This window comes from Poecilia latipinna, unplaced genomic scaffold (assembly GCF_001443285.1).
Source record: "Poecilia latipinna isolate Pla-1442-1.1 unplaced genomic scaffold, P_latipinna-1.0 Scaffold251, whole genome shotgun sequence".
NCBI lineage: Eukaryota > Metazoa > Chordata > Actinopteri > Cyprinodontiformes > Poeciliidae > Poecilia > Poecilia latipinna.
In genome coordinates this window covers 232,381-250,809 of record NW_015112867.1, presented here as the reverse complement: position 1 = coordinate 250,809, position 18,429 = coordinate 232,381, and the positions used below count along the sequence as shown (strand labels likewise).

General features: G+C 35.7%; 1 protein-coding gene across 1 annotated transcript in view; it reads right to left on the bottom strand.

Moving 5' to 3' along the window:
• LOC106947665 (copine-9-like) overlaps positions 1 to 18,429 on the bottom strand; it is a 111,439-nt gene that overhangs the window by 71,806 nt on the left and 21,204 nt on the right. Inside the window, exon 3 of the mRNA XM_015032815.1 lies at positions 7,257 to 7,303. Coding sequence (XP_014888301.1) covers positions 7,257 to 7,303 — 47 coding nt within the window. The remainder of the gene's footprint in view (positions 1 to 7,256; positions 7,304 to 18,429) is intronic.

Genomic DNA, 18,429 nt, shown 5'->3' with positions numbered 1-18,429 from the left:
GCATCGATCTCGGCAGGAAAGTCCAATGATGTTTGTTTGCTTTGTTTCTATTTTTGGCCTTGGGGGACCAGTTTGGTTAATAATTTCAGAGACGAGATTGGTTAATCGGCGCCTTGTTGTTGCAAATTAGGGAATTGATTTGTCACCATTGGAAATGTTTTAATTGTCTGAAGGTAAGTATGGCTGTCTGAAAAGCCTGTATTTGTTACCAGTATTGACTGTGTACACTGGATAGATTCAAGAGTTTTTTTACTTGTACACTTGTCATCCTAATGCATGTACTGTATCAGTAAAGTAATGAGACTGCAAACTGAACTGTGCACAGTGCTTTGAAAAAGCCTCTTCAGTTTTTGTTTTTGTCAAATATTTCAGATTATTAAACATCAAGCTGGCTCTATGTGGAAAAGTAATTGTTTAAACCTCATGTCTAGTTGTGCCACCCATAGAAACAGATACTGACGTCAAGAGTTTTGTGTAACTAGCAAGTCTTCAACGTCACCACTGAGGAAATTTGTCCCATTTTTCATCTTAAATAAGTTTTAAATCAGACATGTTGTAGTTTTTTGAGTACAAGTGTGGAAGGTCATACTACAATATCTCAAACGGATTTAAGTCCAGACTTTGTTTGCACCACTCAAAAGCTGTGTCTTGGTACATTTGAGTCATTCAGAATACTTTCCCCAAAGTCTTGGGGATCATCAAGATTTTTTTTCATAAATGTGAGACAGCCATCATGTCCTTTTTGGTCAGCAGTGATTTTAACCTTGGAACTCTCCCACTGAGGCCAATTTAGTCCCATTTCTCTTCCTTATTGTTAAAACTTGAGCACTGACCTTAGCTGAATTTTTGTTGAGCTCTCCTGGAAATGTTTACCATTGTCTTTGAGTTGTAGGTTATGGCTCTCACATTTAGCTTGCAAAGTCATAGAAATGGCCTGTAGCCCTTTTCAAATTAATAACTTTGTTTTTCTACTGTTTTTCTTTGTTGTTGTTTTTTAGATGATGAGTTGTTGTTTGGGATATTTCAGCCATCGGAGATATGATAAAGCATTATAAAGTTTTATCATATCTTCAAGTCAGGTAATAATCACGCCTGAGTTTGCCTTGTGAAATTGAGCCCAGCTTTCTAAAAGTGTAGTTTAATCACATTTAATGCATGATTAAACATGGGAGGGAATTACTTTCCCCCACAGGGTCAGGTTGGTTTGGATAGCTTTTTTCCCTTAATGAATGAAATAATCATTTGAAAATTGCTTCTTCTATATACACAGGTTATTTTTATCCAATGGTAATGTTTGTTTGGTGATTTGAAATATTTAAGATTTTTTCATACAACTATATGTGTATATGTACAGTCCTTACCTTGCTTGGGGAAGCTTGGTTTACAACAAAACCAGCAAATGTTTTGGGACATGTTCAATATGAAAAAATTTAGATTTTTTTTTCAAATATGCACTCAATGTTTAGTATTCTTTTTTTATTCACTCACTGAATACCGCAATGCTAAACATTATTAGTGGCACATTTGGCAAATTGTCAAAGATTTAACGGCAAAAAATTCAAATGTTAGCATTGTTACTAAAAATTTTATAAAGTCTCTTTTTTAAAGAGATTATGAATGGAGCAATTGTTGGCATTATTGGTAATACTTTTTCTTACCCTTTTTTGCCAACATCACAGAACTTAATCTTCTATACCATTTAACATGGTTGGTTGAGAATTTTATTCATTAGGAGAAAAAAAGCTCCTCTAACCAGTCTGACCTTGTATGAAAAATTAATCGTCCCTTAACCTAATAACTGGTGATATGAACAAAATTGATTTATTGCTTATCCCAAAACTGAACACCAAATATAAATCTGTTCTACAGTTTTCTAAACCTTAATATTTCAGGTACTTCATTTTTTTTTTTTTTTTATTATAACTTTGAATAAAAGTAAGCTTAAAAATATCTTTGTGCCAAATTTGATAACATATGTCACAAAAAATAAAGCTTTAAAGTTTTTCTGTAATATTTTATGAAAAGATTTATTCCAAATAAAATATAATTCAAGGATTTTCTTGTTGAGGGTGTCGTATTGATGTGTGCAGAAGAGACATCTATGAGAAGATTCTATGAAATGATTATATGGTCTCTATTAAAATTCAACTGAGGCTCTCACGGAAGCCTGTCACATTTACTAAATGGAAAAGTTTGAGCTTAAGCTAAAGGAACTGTTACATAAACATAAAAGATAAAAGCTTAAAACCAAAGTATGTGTTGACAGCAGTAAGACCTGCATGGCGTTCAGTGGTAGAGTGCGTTCAGAGTCGTCCTTGTAGAGAGCTTTCAAGAGTTAGTGGGTGTGATTTGACAGAAACATACTTGTTGATGAATGGCCCTGGAGCACGGGCAAGTCAGTTCATCTTTTCCCAAAACATTTGCTTACACACATTGCTAAACAGCATTTGCTGATAGAGCTGATTGCCCCCACCTACATTACAAGAGAAAAGTAATTATGACTCACATAAATATCCCTTATTTATGTGAGTACATAATGTACTTTATAACTACCACTGGGTGAGTGGAAATTTGTTGTAATTAACTATTAGCTGTTGGTAACTATGCAGCTGACATCCAGTCTAACCAGAAATATACCTGGTGAAATTTCTCAAAACAAAGTAAAAAAATAAAATGGCTAATGTTAGTTCAGACACCATTTTGTTTCAGCAGGAAGTCTTATGGCAGTGCCGTCCACACGTTTTGTTATGCGTGTCAAAACTGTCAATTCAAAAGTATTCTCAGGTCATAATATTTCTAAGATTTTTTTATTTACAACAATAAACTAAACATACAGTAATTCTGATTATTTAAGAAATCAGTTTTTGCTTGTTTTATTTTGTAGAAAATGGAAGTTTAAATCATTGGAGATTCACAACTTAAAGAGGTTTTCTAAAGAAAGACGTCCAGTTTGCAACCAGGAAGCAACAAACGACAGCAAAAAGTGAAAATTGTCTGCCACATAATGTAAAACAAACAGAATGCGACAGTATCAACAAAAGTTGAATCTTTTTCTACATCTACATATACGAGCTCAAAATATCATGTCCAAATTAGTTTGAGACCAACAAGCAATTGTCACTTCACTGTACAACTTCTATAGCGGTCCTAGAATTGAACCCTACGGGAACAAAGCACACGTGTTTTGACAACATGCTAAAATCACAGCGCCTTCTAGTGCCTTGGAATGACAACTACAGCAGATTCAAGGTGCCTTGGCTTTCTCATCTAAACTCTAAATGTGGAGCTTTTCCCCAATAAGCTTCCAAAAACACAGACAGCGTTCTGCTTTAAACAATGCCTTAGAGATTAGTTCTATGAGGTACCAGATTTTTCTAAGAATTTCAAACCAATTTCAGATTTTTTTTTTTTTTTCTTTTTACCATCTTCTTATAACCATTTGATTGTGGGAAGTCACGGTCAACTGTCCTTTGTAAATAAAATCCTGATCACAAGTCTTAACGCTGAGGAAAAAGTTATGGGTTGAGAGACGTTGCTATGGAGCCAGCCAAGAACAAAAACACAGCAGCTGAAATGAAAGCATTCTGTTATGCAAGGACAGAACATCAGCAAGTAAAAGCAGCAGTGTGTGGGGTGGCATAGAGGTAAAGCAGGTCCCCCACACACAAGTAATTAGTCCTCAACACAGCTGTTTGTGGTTTGACTCCAAACCTTAAGATCCTCACTGCATCCCTCTGCCGAGAACTGAGACTTCTGAGAACACTTTTATTTTCCAGTGATTCTAATTCTCTTTTGCAAATTGTTGTGAATAAGAGCCATTAAATATATATATATATATATTTAAAGCAGTATTGTGGTGGGTTCCTGCAGATCAACTTTGTTTCCCAATACTTTTCCCAGAATAAATCTTTAAATCTCTAAAATAGCATTATTTTTTAAGGTAATGCTATAGCCATTAGAAAAAAAACAAAAAAACATTTGAAAGGTGAAGCCATCAGCTTTCCTTGTAAAGTATTAACTTATCAGCAGATTTTGTTTCCATTGGCCATCTAATTGGGCAGTTTGACATTTCAAAACTAAATCCGCTCAATAGAAACACAGCAATTTCAATTTCAATTTATCTATAAAAGGTTTTTAGGATGAGGCTGTTTTTTTTTTTTTTTTCATCCGTATCAAAATTTGTTTGTTTCACAAAACTGCATTGGAAACATTCCTATGGCATCACGAGTCACGTCAACAACAGGATGTTACTACTGGTGCAAAACTACGGAGAAAAAGACGTCAGGAAGCAGATGCAGTCTGATGGTGAGGCATGTTTTTTAATGACATATCGCGTGAATCAACTTATTCACGTATGATTTTAAGTGCATTTCTAATTTAATGGAAACACTGCAATTGCAAAATTGTGGTTTTTTTGACATTAGCGGAATACTGCCAAAGATTCGTGCACATTTGTAATGTAAATGCAGCCACTGTTTGAAGATGCAGTGGTCAATGGTGCTTTTTTAAAGATGCTGTTAAGTTCAACATCTTACTTACAGGGTCAAAGCAAACATCTTGCTTCAGGTTTGACTCAGGTTGACTAACATCATCCCCTACTCTAAGAATTTCTCCAATCCTTTGCACAAAACTTGACAAGGAAAAATTTGAGAAATGAGAGTGAGTGGGGGGGTGTGGGGCGAGGGGCTGTAAGCACATAAAGAACTGCTGACTACCAGAGAGGAAACTGGAAAGAAACAGCATCATAAAGCACCTGCCACAGAGCGCTGTGAGGGAGAGGGCTTTGCTCCAGCAGAACCCCCTGCAGCAAACAAACGGTGTGGTTGGAGACCAGAACGGTCCCGAGCTGAAACATGTCGAGTTCTTGGCTGTATCCACAAAAACGCCCAGAGCGATAAAACCCTAGGTGAAAGCAGTGGCAGGTTGTGTATGGAAATATGGCATTAGTTTAGAATCGAAAGACAGTACTATGTGTCAATTGTAGATCACCAATAAAACCCAGACTCCAAATAATTATGCAGAGATCAAATTATGTGATGACTGGGGAAAACAAGCCAATTCTATTCACAGAGCACCAAACGCCGCTGCTTTATGTGTCATGAGTTCTGATGTACCAGCAGCTGCAACAATAAAAAATGGCGAGGCACACTGGAACATTACACTGTAAACAAACTGCAGTGTTGCTGAAGGAAAGGTGAAGAAATAATGGTGACAAATATAAGACCCAAGTTTGTGAGTTGACAACCAATACAATATTCTTTTTTTTTTTTTTTTTCTTTTTTCACCCATGAATTGTCTACTTCAGGTTTGACTCCCTTTATTGTACATCAATGATTGATGGTTATTGTTGTCAATGTCAGATGTCAGATTAATTGTTATACTGACAACCAATGCCAAACTGTGTACAGACTAGTAGAAAAAGATACTGTCCAAGTGATAAATAGCTAGTTGAAATTAAGTTGTATAAATACATATGTTTGCCATTATCTTGTGTCAAAAAATTTTAAAAGTTACAAAAATTCATAATAGGGTGTGAGACCAAGGGCCCGGTGGGGGACAGAACCGCTCATGTCTAGCTCAATGCATCAACCATAAATCTGACTTAATTGGCTGATACTGATGTATAAAAAACTCTATTCTAATTAAGCAAACAAGGCTTAGTCTGGTGGGTGGACAAGTAAAGCTTGGTGGCCCGCCAGGCTCATGATACACTGGGGTAAGCTCTGTATTCATTTAGTAATGAATTAATATCAAAAACAAAAAATCACCAAAGTGGATTAGGTAGTTCATTTGTCCTTTACGTCACCACAACACAAGAAATATTCAATGCAAATAAACATGAGTAGTACAAACAAACTTCAGAAGGCTGTTTATGAGTGTAGAAGTTTCACATTGCTTTGAAAACCCTTTAATGAGAGATATTTGCTTTTGTCTTCTGTCCCATCTGTCGTATTGATGACCAGACAGTATAAGTATAAGATAATTAATTCTGCATCAAATGTTCATGGTTCTTTAAAGGTATTTTCCTAAAAATATTACCCTTCACAGATCAGAGTTAAGTTGTTCAAAAGGTATAACTTTGAGTATTTGCTTTGATATTGAAAATTTAGCTTTAGGGAATTACCTGAAGCTAAAATCTTTTACATAAATTTTTGATGTTTCCTAATCCAGTACACTGCTTTAGAGTTATGTTTTCAATGGACCAATTTCATCCAGTTACCTGTTGAGGCAATGATACTTTGTGCAACACTTTCTGATTGTTCATGGTCACTCGTCTTCACTCTGGTTTCATCTTTACGGAAGATATGCAAATTTCCAGAATATTAAAAGAGTACATTCAAGTTGGAGATCTGATTAGATTTTGTAATTTTTGCAATAATGCAGAAAATTAGGCATACTTGTGATAAAGCATACAAGAAAGGTGCAAGGTTGTTTCCAGTATGACTTACACATATTTAAATTCATAAAACAAAAAATTTTGCTCTCAGAAAAATCAACTTCTTTATTTATCCATCTACTTATTTATTTGAACAGAGTTCCATGCTCCATTGGATGCAGCCTTTGTCTCCACAAGCTTGGGCCTCTAATTGTACAGCATTTGCCAAAGTAGAGTATCATAGTGTGTACAGCTGGTGACAAGTTGTTTACTCCACTAATTGTGGCACAGTTTGTACCGGGTTTCTGATTAGGACCTTCGAAGTGGAATAGAAAGTCATGGGGTTTCTTGTGGGGAGTGGATCAGCAGTAAAAAAACAAAAAACAACAACCAAGAAAACCCTCAATGCCTTCAATAACACAATGTGGTCAACTTTGGATTTCAGATGGCTAAGAAAAATCAAAACTTAGCCTAAACATAAAAATGCGTGACACATAAGAGCATGAAGAAACTCACAGAAGCCGAAATAAATCAATCGAACATGATCCTGATTAAAAAAAAAAGTCTGGCTTCAAATGGCTATGAGTTTATTTGTGAGGGCAATACAATTATCATCTTTCTTCTTCCCTTCAGTCATGACAGCAGTTAATTTGGTGTAGCACAATAAAATCAGCAGGTCCTTTTTATTTGGGATTTGTCAACCTTTTACCTCACCAGAATGGGCCAGGTATTACAGGAATTTGTTGCTTGTTTTGCCCAAAGTTGGAAAGCTGTCAGTTTAAGATGCAACTTCTGGACTAGTAACCCATCTCCCTTACATCATTTATACACAGAAAGCATTCTCTGATATTAGACATTAATGTTAGGTTTCTCAACTTACCTCCCTCCACTCTTTGGTTCCCACACCTTGCACATATAGCACAACCACTGGAAGAGAAGCAGAAAGAAGAGAGAGGTGAAAATGGGGATTAAAATAAAAACAGTTCCAGCTGTAGCAAAAAAGCCCATTTGGTTTCTGTATGTTGGCACCTGCAGCACCTGGCAGATATCAAAACATTGGCTCTCAATTCCAATTTCATTACGTTCGTTGTTGCTGGAGGTGAGTAAACAATTCTTTATTAAAAGCCAAACCAGCACCCTTTAAGGAAATTAGTTTTCTTACCTCCTACCTCCTCCTATTTGTGGTAAATATGAGAACATACTGGATCCTAAATTATTAAACTTCTGGCAAACCAGCAGAACAGAGCAGAATTAATAAGACTTCTTCACAGATATGCTGCTACCTAATAATTTGAATAACTTCAAAAATAAGAGGGAACCATTTGGACAAAATGAAAACATGATCAGGATGTAAACTAAATGAAAAAGGAAGAGCATTAGTACCTTCTCTTTCTTTCTTTTTTTTTGTTTGTTTTTGCTTTGCTTTGTCTTAAATAACAATGTTAAGCGCTAATGAATCTTTTATGTCTGAAAGTCGGTTTATTTCCCCTTCACCACATCTCTATGGAAATTGCATTTGTGGATTGAGAAGCATGGGTTAGTACTGAGGTTATTATCATGAAAAAAATCTGTCAATATTAAAAACTCATTCTGCTTTTGACTCTTGTTTGAGCTTCTGGTACAGCTGAATCAAATGCTATCGACTTTTACCAAGTCCTGCTAAGGCTCTTATGTGATTTAAGTTGAAATCCCTGATTGACAATAAAATAAAACAACTTTCAAAGGTTCTAAGATTTATAACAAAGAAGCAGTGGTGGGCTCACTTTCACTAACAGTGGTAACAATGGAGCTATTTTTTTTTTTTTGATTAGCGCATTTGCTAACTTGTGAAACGGTTAGCATACGTAGCACTCCCTAAATTCATTTTTTTTCAGATACATTCTAAAGTGCTAATTTACTTTTCAGTTTTGTAGACTTTCAGTAGAAAATTCAAAATCACACTTTTTTTCCCTCAAGAACTTTATTTCAGACAAGAAACAGAGGGAAAAAAAAATCTAACACAGACAGTAGAGAACCAGATATGAACATTTACGGGCATTATAAGACACGTGAATTATCATTTCAGAACCTCATTGGTGCTTGAGGTTTGTACTGTTTCAGGGGCAGATTTAATTTGGGTTGAAATTAGCGCTTTAGCATTAACTTCCACTAAATACCATGTCATTGTAGCACTTTAGGATTAGTGCAACTAACTTTTCAATTTGCAGTACCCACCACTGCCAGGAAGCACTATTCTAGCAAAATATAATGAAAAGAAATTTGCTTACATTTTTTTTTTTGGTAAAGTTTATGCATGATGTAAAACATCTAAGTGAAGAGCTTAAACAAACAAAACAAAAAAAAAACATTCATTAAAAGCTTTAATGTGATGTGCATTCATCCTGGCCAAGTAATGTCATTTGTGTCTAGACACCATCAGCCACTTTGTGCCTGTTTGAAGTTTGGACATTAGCTCTAATGAACTTTTGATCGTCTAAATTAGAAAGTGATTAAAACCAAATTTTACTGTCCTAATGAGCAATTAAGAGAGGTGCAATAAGAAAGATAAGGGGGGCAGGCAGTGGATCTTTTTGGCCGGTGCTTTCACAAGAAAACAATCTTTTCTTTGTCACATTGGTGACAAAGTAACCATGCGGGAAGCTGCAGATTAAATTGGTTTTGTAAATCTGATTAGTACAGGCTAATCAGTTCGTGACTTGCATGTTCACATTTTAATTGAACAAAGGGGAAGATAAGTAAAAACAAATGGAAGGTGTAGGCTGTCAATTTCCTACCCTCTAAAATAAAACCACAAAATGTAAGAGCATGGTGCATCAAGAGTTTGGGGCGGTAGAGGCTGAAGGAAAACTCCGATTCATTTGAGTTAAGGTCTAGAGGACCTGACTGATTGCACACTTTATGGGAAGTGACAGAAAAAGGAAGGAGCAGAGCTGCTCAGCTACATGGCAGCTAAGCGACAAGTCAATTCCCTGTCCCTCTAAACCCAGGAACACTGTATGCAGCATGAGTATACAAAAAGTAAATATGACTCATTCTGAATGGACCATAAATCATAAAAAGTTCTAATGTAGTTCCCCAACTTGATAGCATTCTGCATTCTGTAATAAAAAGCTTTACATATTTGTGTCAAATACATTTTGTTTTTATCCCTGACAAAATAATGTGGCTTAGCTGCAATAATTAGAACAACCAAGCTTGTTTCACCAATTGAACAAAAAAGAAGAAAACATGAAGACATTTGGACAACCTGGGCCTGGACAGGCAGTCTGGCCCCCTTAGCTGAGAAACCTGTAGTTAGATGCTTTCTGTAGCCATATGCCTCTCTGAGTCAACAGTATCTTCAAGTCCAAATGTCAACTATGAGAAGATAAAAAATTTGAAGACACATCATAGCATGTCAAAACCCCAAATTGTCATGAGGATACCGGAGTCACCTTCATACATTAACGTGTATGAAGGTGTTTTTCTTGGGTGGCAGTTAACCAATGAGGTTCTTAACCAGTCCTTAGTGGAACTATTGTTATGTATTAACATTTTTATTATGTTACAGGGTCAATTCATTTCTTCCTCAGAATGCAAAGGTTTTCTCTTTGTCCACCTTCAATAAAAATAGAATAAGAGTTGCCAATAATTTTACAGGGATGTATTTGTTTGTAGGATGCGGATACATTTGAATTTTATTTATATTCTAATCAAGGCAGAGAGGTAGGGAGCAGTAGTGCAATAAAACCCAGGGCCTCAAGGTAAGACAGCAGGGCCTCCCATCAGATTTTCCTGTAGATTAACTCTACAGCTTCCATGCATAATAAATTTAGCTAAAGCTCAAATGCCATTTCACAGAAAGATAATTACTAAACAGATACACTGGAAACCAACTCATGCATCAATGCAGGTGCAGCTTTTTAAAATGAAATATATTTCTGAACAAGATTCTAAAATACAAATAAAAGAAGTCTAGCCAGGAATCATTGGATGAGAGGTGGGATACACCCTTTACAGGATGCCAGCCTGTTACAGGAAGAACAGCTATGCTAGTACACGCACATGCACACGCACACACACACGCGCACACACACACCCACACACACACACACACACACACACACACACACACACACACACACACACTGAAGGGCAATTTAGAAGAACCATATAACCTACTATGCATTTTGGACTGTAGGTAGAGCAGCAATATGAGGTATGTGAGTGAATCCATGCAAACTGCACTCAGAAAAACTCCAGGTCAGAATCTGAAAACTCAGAACCTTCTTGCTCCAAGGCAACAGTGGCAGCAACTGTGTCATCACACAGCCCCAGGCAGAACGTCTTAATGTCATTCCAGTGTTGATGGCCAAGCTTGACAGCAGCAGTCTGCCATCTTTATTAGGCAGACTGTGTTGGACCTTTTGTCTCCAGAACTGCCTCAGTTCTTTGTACCTCAGTTCAGTGACTTTGAATCTCTGAGTGTCTTGTTCCATCAAGTTCCAATACAAAGTACTGTAATGGATTGAGCAGACATCAGTAGACCGCTACAGTGTGATCATAAAAGATTTGACACCGACAACATTAATGGAGTGAGTGGAACTTAAATGTTCCTCACTTGATCCAAAGTGAGTCCAGAAAATATCCTTGGCACCATTACAACACCAGTAGCAGGATGGATCTCTGCTTTCATGCTTTTTAGACATGAATAAGTGGTTCAGGTGATCAGTCATTAAAAAAGAAAAAACATGCCATCATCCACCCGCCACTTCCTGTCATCTTCATCTTGATGCAAAAAAGTGTTTCCATTGCACCTTTTTGAAATAAATACATTTTAATACAGCTAAGGAAACCACCTCATCCTACCGCCAAAACTTTTTTATCAACAGTTAATTTTTTTTCTAAATTGTTTAGTGTTTCTATTAAGTAAATTTATTTTCCAAATGTCAAATTGCATAATTATATGGTCTATGAAAAGAGGGATATTAAAACAGCTTGGCAAAAGTCTGAATACTCCAGAACTCGCCATAAGTCAGACAAAAGAAAAACAAAAGTTAGGCCTGGATAGACGGCTGGTAACAAACGGAAGCCTTTTGGAAATCCAAGTTAAGATGTGAAGCGGAGGCAGATTTCTTCTGAAGTAAGAGTGCAATTCTAAGGACGCTGGCTGTCAGGAACCTTTCTAAAACACAGCCCTCACATAGCAATTAGGTAAGTGAGGGTGGTCACATCCCACCTAATCTAGTGATTAGCTGTCAGGGGAGAGATAAGGCAAAGTAGGCCAGAAACCTAATTCTTGAACCTTGGAGAAAAGGCCATGGCAACTCTGCCGTATCGAATCGAAGAAAATTTACTGCAGCAGACTGTTTTTTTCCCCCACTGGAATTCCCACAATTGAAATGTTATAGTAATACAATATAGCTGACATTTTTAAGAAAGTAGTAACTCAACAACTTATTTAATTGCCTGAATGTTCAATAGTGAAATGTCAACCACATTTCTATTTTTTGCAATAAATGAGTCGTCGTTCACTTTTTTTTGTTTGATTTCCAATGTAATTTAAATTTATAAGGCTAACTCTTTACATTTTTACAAAGATAGAAAATGAAATTAAGAAGTAAATAATTTAAGTATAACAGGAAACTGGTTGAACAAAAACTGTGACTATGACTCTCATAAATATCAGAACTTACTTTTTACTGCATAAAAGTAGAAAAGAGAAAAAAATCTTAAGCCATAATACACCACTTTGTTTTCAGTCAGCTTTGTTCTAGATGGAAGAAACAAAACTGAAGACTGAAATGGTCCAGAAAAAAATCATCTGCTGTGGATTTTTGTTGTGGTACTTGAAAAATCCATTCCTCTGTCAAAACATTCATGCATGTGAGGTCAGGTTGTGGAGACAAGTCGAGGCGGGAAACCCAGACATCTTTCTCCCTAGCAACACTCTCCTAGCAACTACTCCTGAGGGGATTCCAAGGCACTTCTCGTATCAGCACAAGATTTAAAATATACAAAAACATACAAAAAGTCAGTGTAGTATATCTTACGGCAGGGAAGCTCAAGTCCAGTCCTCGAGAGCTGCCATCCTGCAGCTTTCAGATGCTTCCCTGCTCCAACACACCTGAATCAAATGAATGGCTCATTAGCAGGTCTGTTCAGAGCTGATCCTGGTCTGTTGGAGTGAGGATGCATCTAAAAGTTACAGGATGGAGGATTGGACTTGATCACCCCTGTTATAGTGTATTATTATTATTGTTATTATTGTTTTATATTTTGAACACTGTTTGATCTTTCGTGTGATCTATGTTTTGACACCTGAAGTTATCCACTGTAAGATAATAAAGGTTATTTCTATTCTAATCTAATATTTAGCTAGAATTTAACTTGTAGTGCAATGAAATTAGAATTTTTAGTTCCATTTGTCCAGATTCAAATGTTTCATTTCATTTTGGCACACTTAAAACATTCCCAGTCAACCCAGTGTATTTGCATGAATACAAGAATAAAACAAACTGTTGAACAAGAAAAATGTGGATTGAACTAAAGACCAAATAATCAGGACAATCAGTGCGATGTAACCAAGTGTCTTCAATCAGATTTTCCAAAGCTAAACACCATATATCTAATGATACTTCATTTTTTCCCTTAAATTCCTCTGAAAAAGATTTGACATCAATTACACCAATGTCAGTGTTTATGTTTTTCTTTCACTCTTCTACAAAGTAAAACATCTGACATTTGGAAATGTTGTGTAGCTGAACCTTCCAGTCCCAGGACTGTGTTGATATTTACAACTCTGGGCTTAGATTTCTCATCACACAACTAGCTGAGCCTTCAGCTTTTTTGTGCTAAACATTTAAGTGGATTTTCACAAGGTGTTGACTGTTTTTCAAGTTTGGCATTTAGCCATTATCTTTTTGAGTTTGTAGAGAAGTAAAGGATGTTCAGTGGTTTTATGCGATTTATCTGTTTAGACTTCTACCTTCAGGTCAGCGCTACAGAGCGCTATTTACAAAAATTAGCAGCCAGTGAAGTGGTTTCTACCCACAGGCTTGTCTGATAGCCTGAGTGGTCAGCTAGTTTCCTGTAGATCAAAATAACCTGCCTTTCTTTATTCTTTACATAAAAATTTACTGTACACACACACATACATGTACATACTGCTCCTTTTGCCCTTTTTAATTATTATTCTGATTCTAAGATGAAGGCATTCTTCATATGAAGAACTTTTACAGCTACAAAATAGGACATAAAAAATAACCTCTATTGTCCCTTAGTGGGGAAATTCAAGTGTTATTAAAATGGCATACTCAGACTCAAAGAAATATGCAACTGAGCATATTTCAAGATAACTTTCTTTTTAGAATGACTGAAAATGTACAAAATGTGCATGTTATATCTGTCTATGTCTTGCATGAGTTTGTACATATATGTATTGAAAAGTTTGTTTGTTTGTTTACTATGAACAATATTTGTGTTTTTTGTGATAACAGTTCACCTGGGGAAAATAAGTGAGTTCTGAATAATGAAGAGAAAAAGTAAACTAAGGGATCTAGAGATAATGACATATAATCATGTTCAGAGAGCAGACTAAAAATATGTTATGTTATTTTTTATTTTTTTGTATTTTTGTACTTAAAACACACACAATATAGAGTGCTATTATTGGACTGGCATTCAAAGTGTTAATGTCAGTTAATTAATTATATAGATTTTAGCGTGTAAAAAAATTAAACACAATTAAACAATTTTTTTAACATACAAATAACACTTTGCACCAATCTCATGGTTAAATACAACAACTTAAAACAGTTAATATTTTTGTTGTTGAGTTTATGTGTCTATTTATTCAATAATTTAGCAGCAAAAATGCTTTTGAACCAGAAATGTTGTCTATTTTGTCAATATGTGACAAATACATAAACATGATTAAAACATGATTAATTGCGAATAATTAATTACCTTGATTCAATAATTTTTACTCGAGTTTCACCACTAGTTATTATACACAAACATATTTTAAATCAAAATGCATTGTGCACCTACATACATAAAAAATGATGATGGAAAACAGGAAAAAGTGAGTGAGGTCATCATGATTCATGCATGAATTGATTGCTAATTTATAAAATGTCCTCATGCAGTCTTTAATAATTTATTTTTTGGATTACTTTTTTTCAGGCTACATTTACAACATGCATATAGATGATTATCCTGATTACAATGTAGGGGGATTCTAAAGCTTGAGGTCTATCTGCTATTACTGTCATAACTGCAGGACTGGTAATCTGTTTTTTTAAGTTGTCATGGTTATTAAGTAGAGTGGGTGATGGATAGAGGTCTGTGAATCTGTGATTCAACTGGTGATGCTCACACGTTCCTCAGATCTCGTTAGGAGACCTCAAAGGTAATTAGAGACCAGTGACCTTTATCTGAAGGGTATGTCTGCTTTTAATTCACCTCTGACATCACAGATTTATTCACTCATATTTGACCAGCTAGAAATAAAATCTGTTAACCAACAGATAAAGAAGAAGAAAAATTAAACAGTCCAGATTTTAATATTTTTGTCTCCCACCATCCTTTAAATTCACACTCCATAGTGCAACTTAAAAGTTGTTACATTTAGCTTTAATTTCAACCTTAATCTTAGTCATCTGGTATAAATTCACCATTCAGGCGTAACGCCTTAAGCATTGACAGGTGATGTGAACAATGATAATGGAAACTACTAGCAGATGAAATATTTTAGGTTGTGAGTTAACATTTTGTTCTCCAAATTGATGTGTTAAAAGCAGAAAAAAAGGTCTACTTGATGAGCTACTGGCTAGTGTTTGCAAATCAGCCAATCCAGGAGTGCCAAGAAAAATGACATTTATTTTCCTTGGTCCTGAAAATGAATTACATCCAGATTGGATGTAACTGTGAAGAGCAACAATAAGCAATACTGTAGCTGTTGGCTTTTGCAGTAGTTCTAAGTTGGTTCCACTGTGCACATTAATGCTTATGAAGGTATAGTCAGGGTTTAAATCATTAAAATAGGAAGCTATAGTTGCTTTTAGAGGAGGTCTCTAGAACTTGCTGAAGATATTCACCATAATACTTAGCAAAACCTCAAATAATAAATAACCTAATGATATTAAATCCACTACATTGGAACTTATTCACACATGATTACTTTTACATCCACAAGTAAGAGGATTTGTTTGTTTGTTTTTTGTTTTTTTGTTTTTTTTTACTCAGCTATGCCAACCTTGAACTTTTCTATGGAGAAACTGATATTCGATTAGCAAAACCGATGTTCAGTACAAAATTGTGTATTGGACTCAGGGGACTATTATTTATGCTGCCAACGTAAATCTGGTGAAGTCATCACGGACAATAAGAAAAAATTACCTTTATTTTTATAATAATCACATATTTTAATGACATTAAGTAAAAGTATTACAGGACTGTACAATACTAGCCCTAACTTAACCCAAGCCTGTCCAAAGCTAACAATAATGTGCCGGTCTACCATTAATCAAACCAGAAGCTAGCTTCAGAATGGATATAGACCCCTGCAACAAGGAAGTAGCCACTGTTGGGTACGTAACAGTCTTTAAAAAAAAAACCCCAAAAAAACAAAAAAAGAAACATGTTTTTGCTGTCAGGCGAATCTCAGAAAAAAATCTTAAAGCTCATTCCACATTTGTTGCACTTCTGAAAAACATAAACTCCTACATGCTTGTGACTCACAATCCTTTACTGACCAAGTACGAAATAACACATTGTATATAAGAAATATAAGTGACTAACAATCACAGAGACTACACTGAAATTACAGTATGAGTAAGAGACTCTCATACTGTATTTTATTTAATCATTGATTTTACTTTTAACAGATGCTGAACTGGTGGGTGTTGGATGGCCATCTCTCATATGGATTTTAATGGAGTGAAACACTTGTGTGTGTGTGGATGGAAACTTCCAGTATTCCCCCAGAAAATGATATTACATAAGATAAGTGGGATGTTTCATATGGAGGCCTGAAAGCGGTGTAGATGGTGGTGTACAGAAATAAAAGAGAGCGAGCAGAACATTATGTGTTGCTGTAGGGGGGCTACACAATGAGAACAGCTAAAAAACATTAAGCATTATTAAAGCTTTCCTAGTTGTAATGATTCAGAGGAACGTGAGCAATTTTTCTGAGAATTTCTAAACAAAAAAACGCGTCACGTTGGAATGGGATTGGGAGACGGAAGCTGCTGTTGTAGAAGAAAAACTGTAAAACCGAAGAAAGAAAAACATATTATTTTCCCATTGTGCAAAAGAATGCATCACATCATCTATATTTTGGCTAATTAACAAAGCCATTTCTTTGAACCCGTAATCTCATCTACTTGCTTTTGGTATTCTTAGCCACCAATTTTTACCTGCTCAGAGAATTGCACACAAGCCGGTTGCATCTCTTTCCAAGGACAGTGGCGTGAGGTCACGCATGCCTGGAATATGCGAACATCCAGTCAGAACAGCACTGAATCAGACTGAAACAATAGTCAATGTGTGCATTCAGATGCCTAACAGAGCATTGTGTGTAGAAGCAGATTTGTAATAAAACCAGGCATCCATCAATATTAAGAGACATGTCTTCTGAAACACTGATAGATGTTGTAAATTGGCAAACATTATGCCTGAATGCTTTTCCGCAGTGACATATACGACCCTAGTTACAGTGACAAATCTACTGCGTGTTGATTGATAGGATTATTTTACTTCTTTCCAAATCTATTCGCTGTGAAGGTTTTCAAAGCAAATGAAAAAAATATAAATTTCTTATATTGCAGTCTGTCCCAAGAAAATGTCAGTCATTATACCATCAATGAGAACAGTTTTCAGTCTGTGAAAAATTTGTTTAAGACTTACTTGATTCCTTCTTGGCTGTGAGCCTAGGAGGACTGGAGCTGTGTTTCCATTACAAATGTGTGAGAGTCTTTGTCTTTGTCAGTATTCTGGTAATGTCAGAAAATCAATTGTGCAATTGTAGTGTTTCCATTAAATAAGAAATTAAATTAAAATCGCATGTGAATAAGCCTGTTCACGTGATAAGTCATTAAAAATAAGGGCAGCGATAGATGTAAACATTTACATGAGATTTAATTCAGCGATAGTGCTAGCGCTCATCGTATATCAGCGTTAAAGGAGACGTAGGCGTCTTATTCCGGCGTTAGAGCGACAAACCCCTTAGAAATGGGAGCAGCTACATGTGCAGGGTTTTGGGGAAGTTGTAGTCTGTGATTTTACAGAAGAGCTATGGATTGGAAAAACAAGTTGGAATAACACACAACTTTTTATGAACTGTGTGATGCTGTGAGAGCTCTGGTGAAGCCAGCTGCACACTGTCCAAAAAAAAAACAAACAAAAGAAAACAATTCTACCACTTCTTGTCATCTTCTTCAAATTTTCCGCCAGTAGTAACATCCAGTTGTTGATCATGTGACTTGTGTGATAAAAGAAAGTCTTTCCAGACTTTGCAGCTGTGCAACATACATCCATTTCGATAAAGCTGAAAAACCACCTCATCCTAGCTCAAAAACCTTTTAGTAAAAAATGTGTTATTTTGAATATGTCATGTTCCCTTTAAATTAATTTATTTTTGGAATTGTGTAATTCCGTGGTTCATGGAAACGCAGCTTATGATGTTGAGATGCACACATAAACAGGATTTTACAGAACTGAATAACAAACAGTATTTAATAATCACACAATGTGTAGAATTGATGAGATGTTAGGGGGCACTGACTTGGACTGTAGATATTCTAGCCAGTTAAACAGTCTGATAGTACTACTTTTCGGTCACATTTATGTCAAGTTTTCCAATGACAAAAGTATTAAAATGTATGAATTAAAATTCAAAAATAAAACAGCTGTCGTTTTAGTAAGTCAGTCGGTAAACCATAAAGTTTGTGAGCAAAATGAAGAGGGAGCAAAATGAACACTAGACAGATGGTATAATTAAAATTAAATGAACTATTTACAGTGGTGGGAAGTAACGACGTACAAGTACTTTGTTACTGTACTTAAGTACA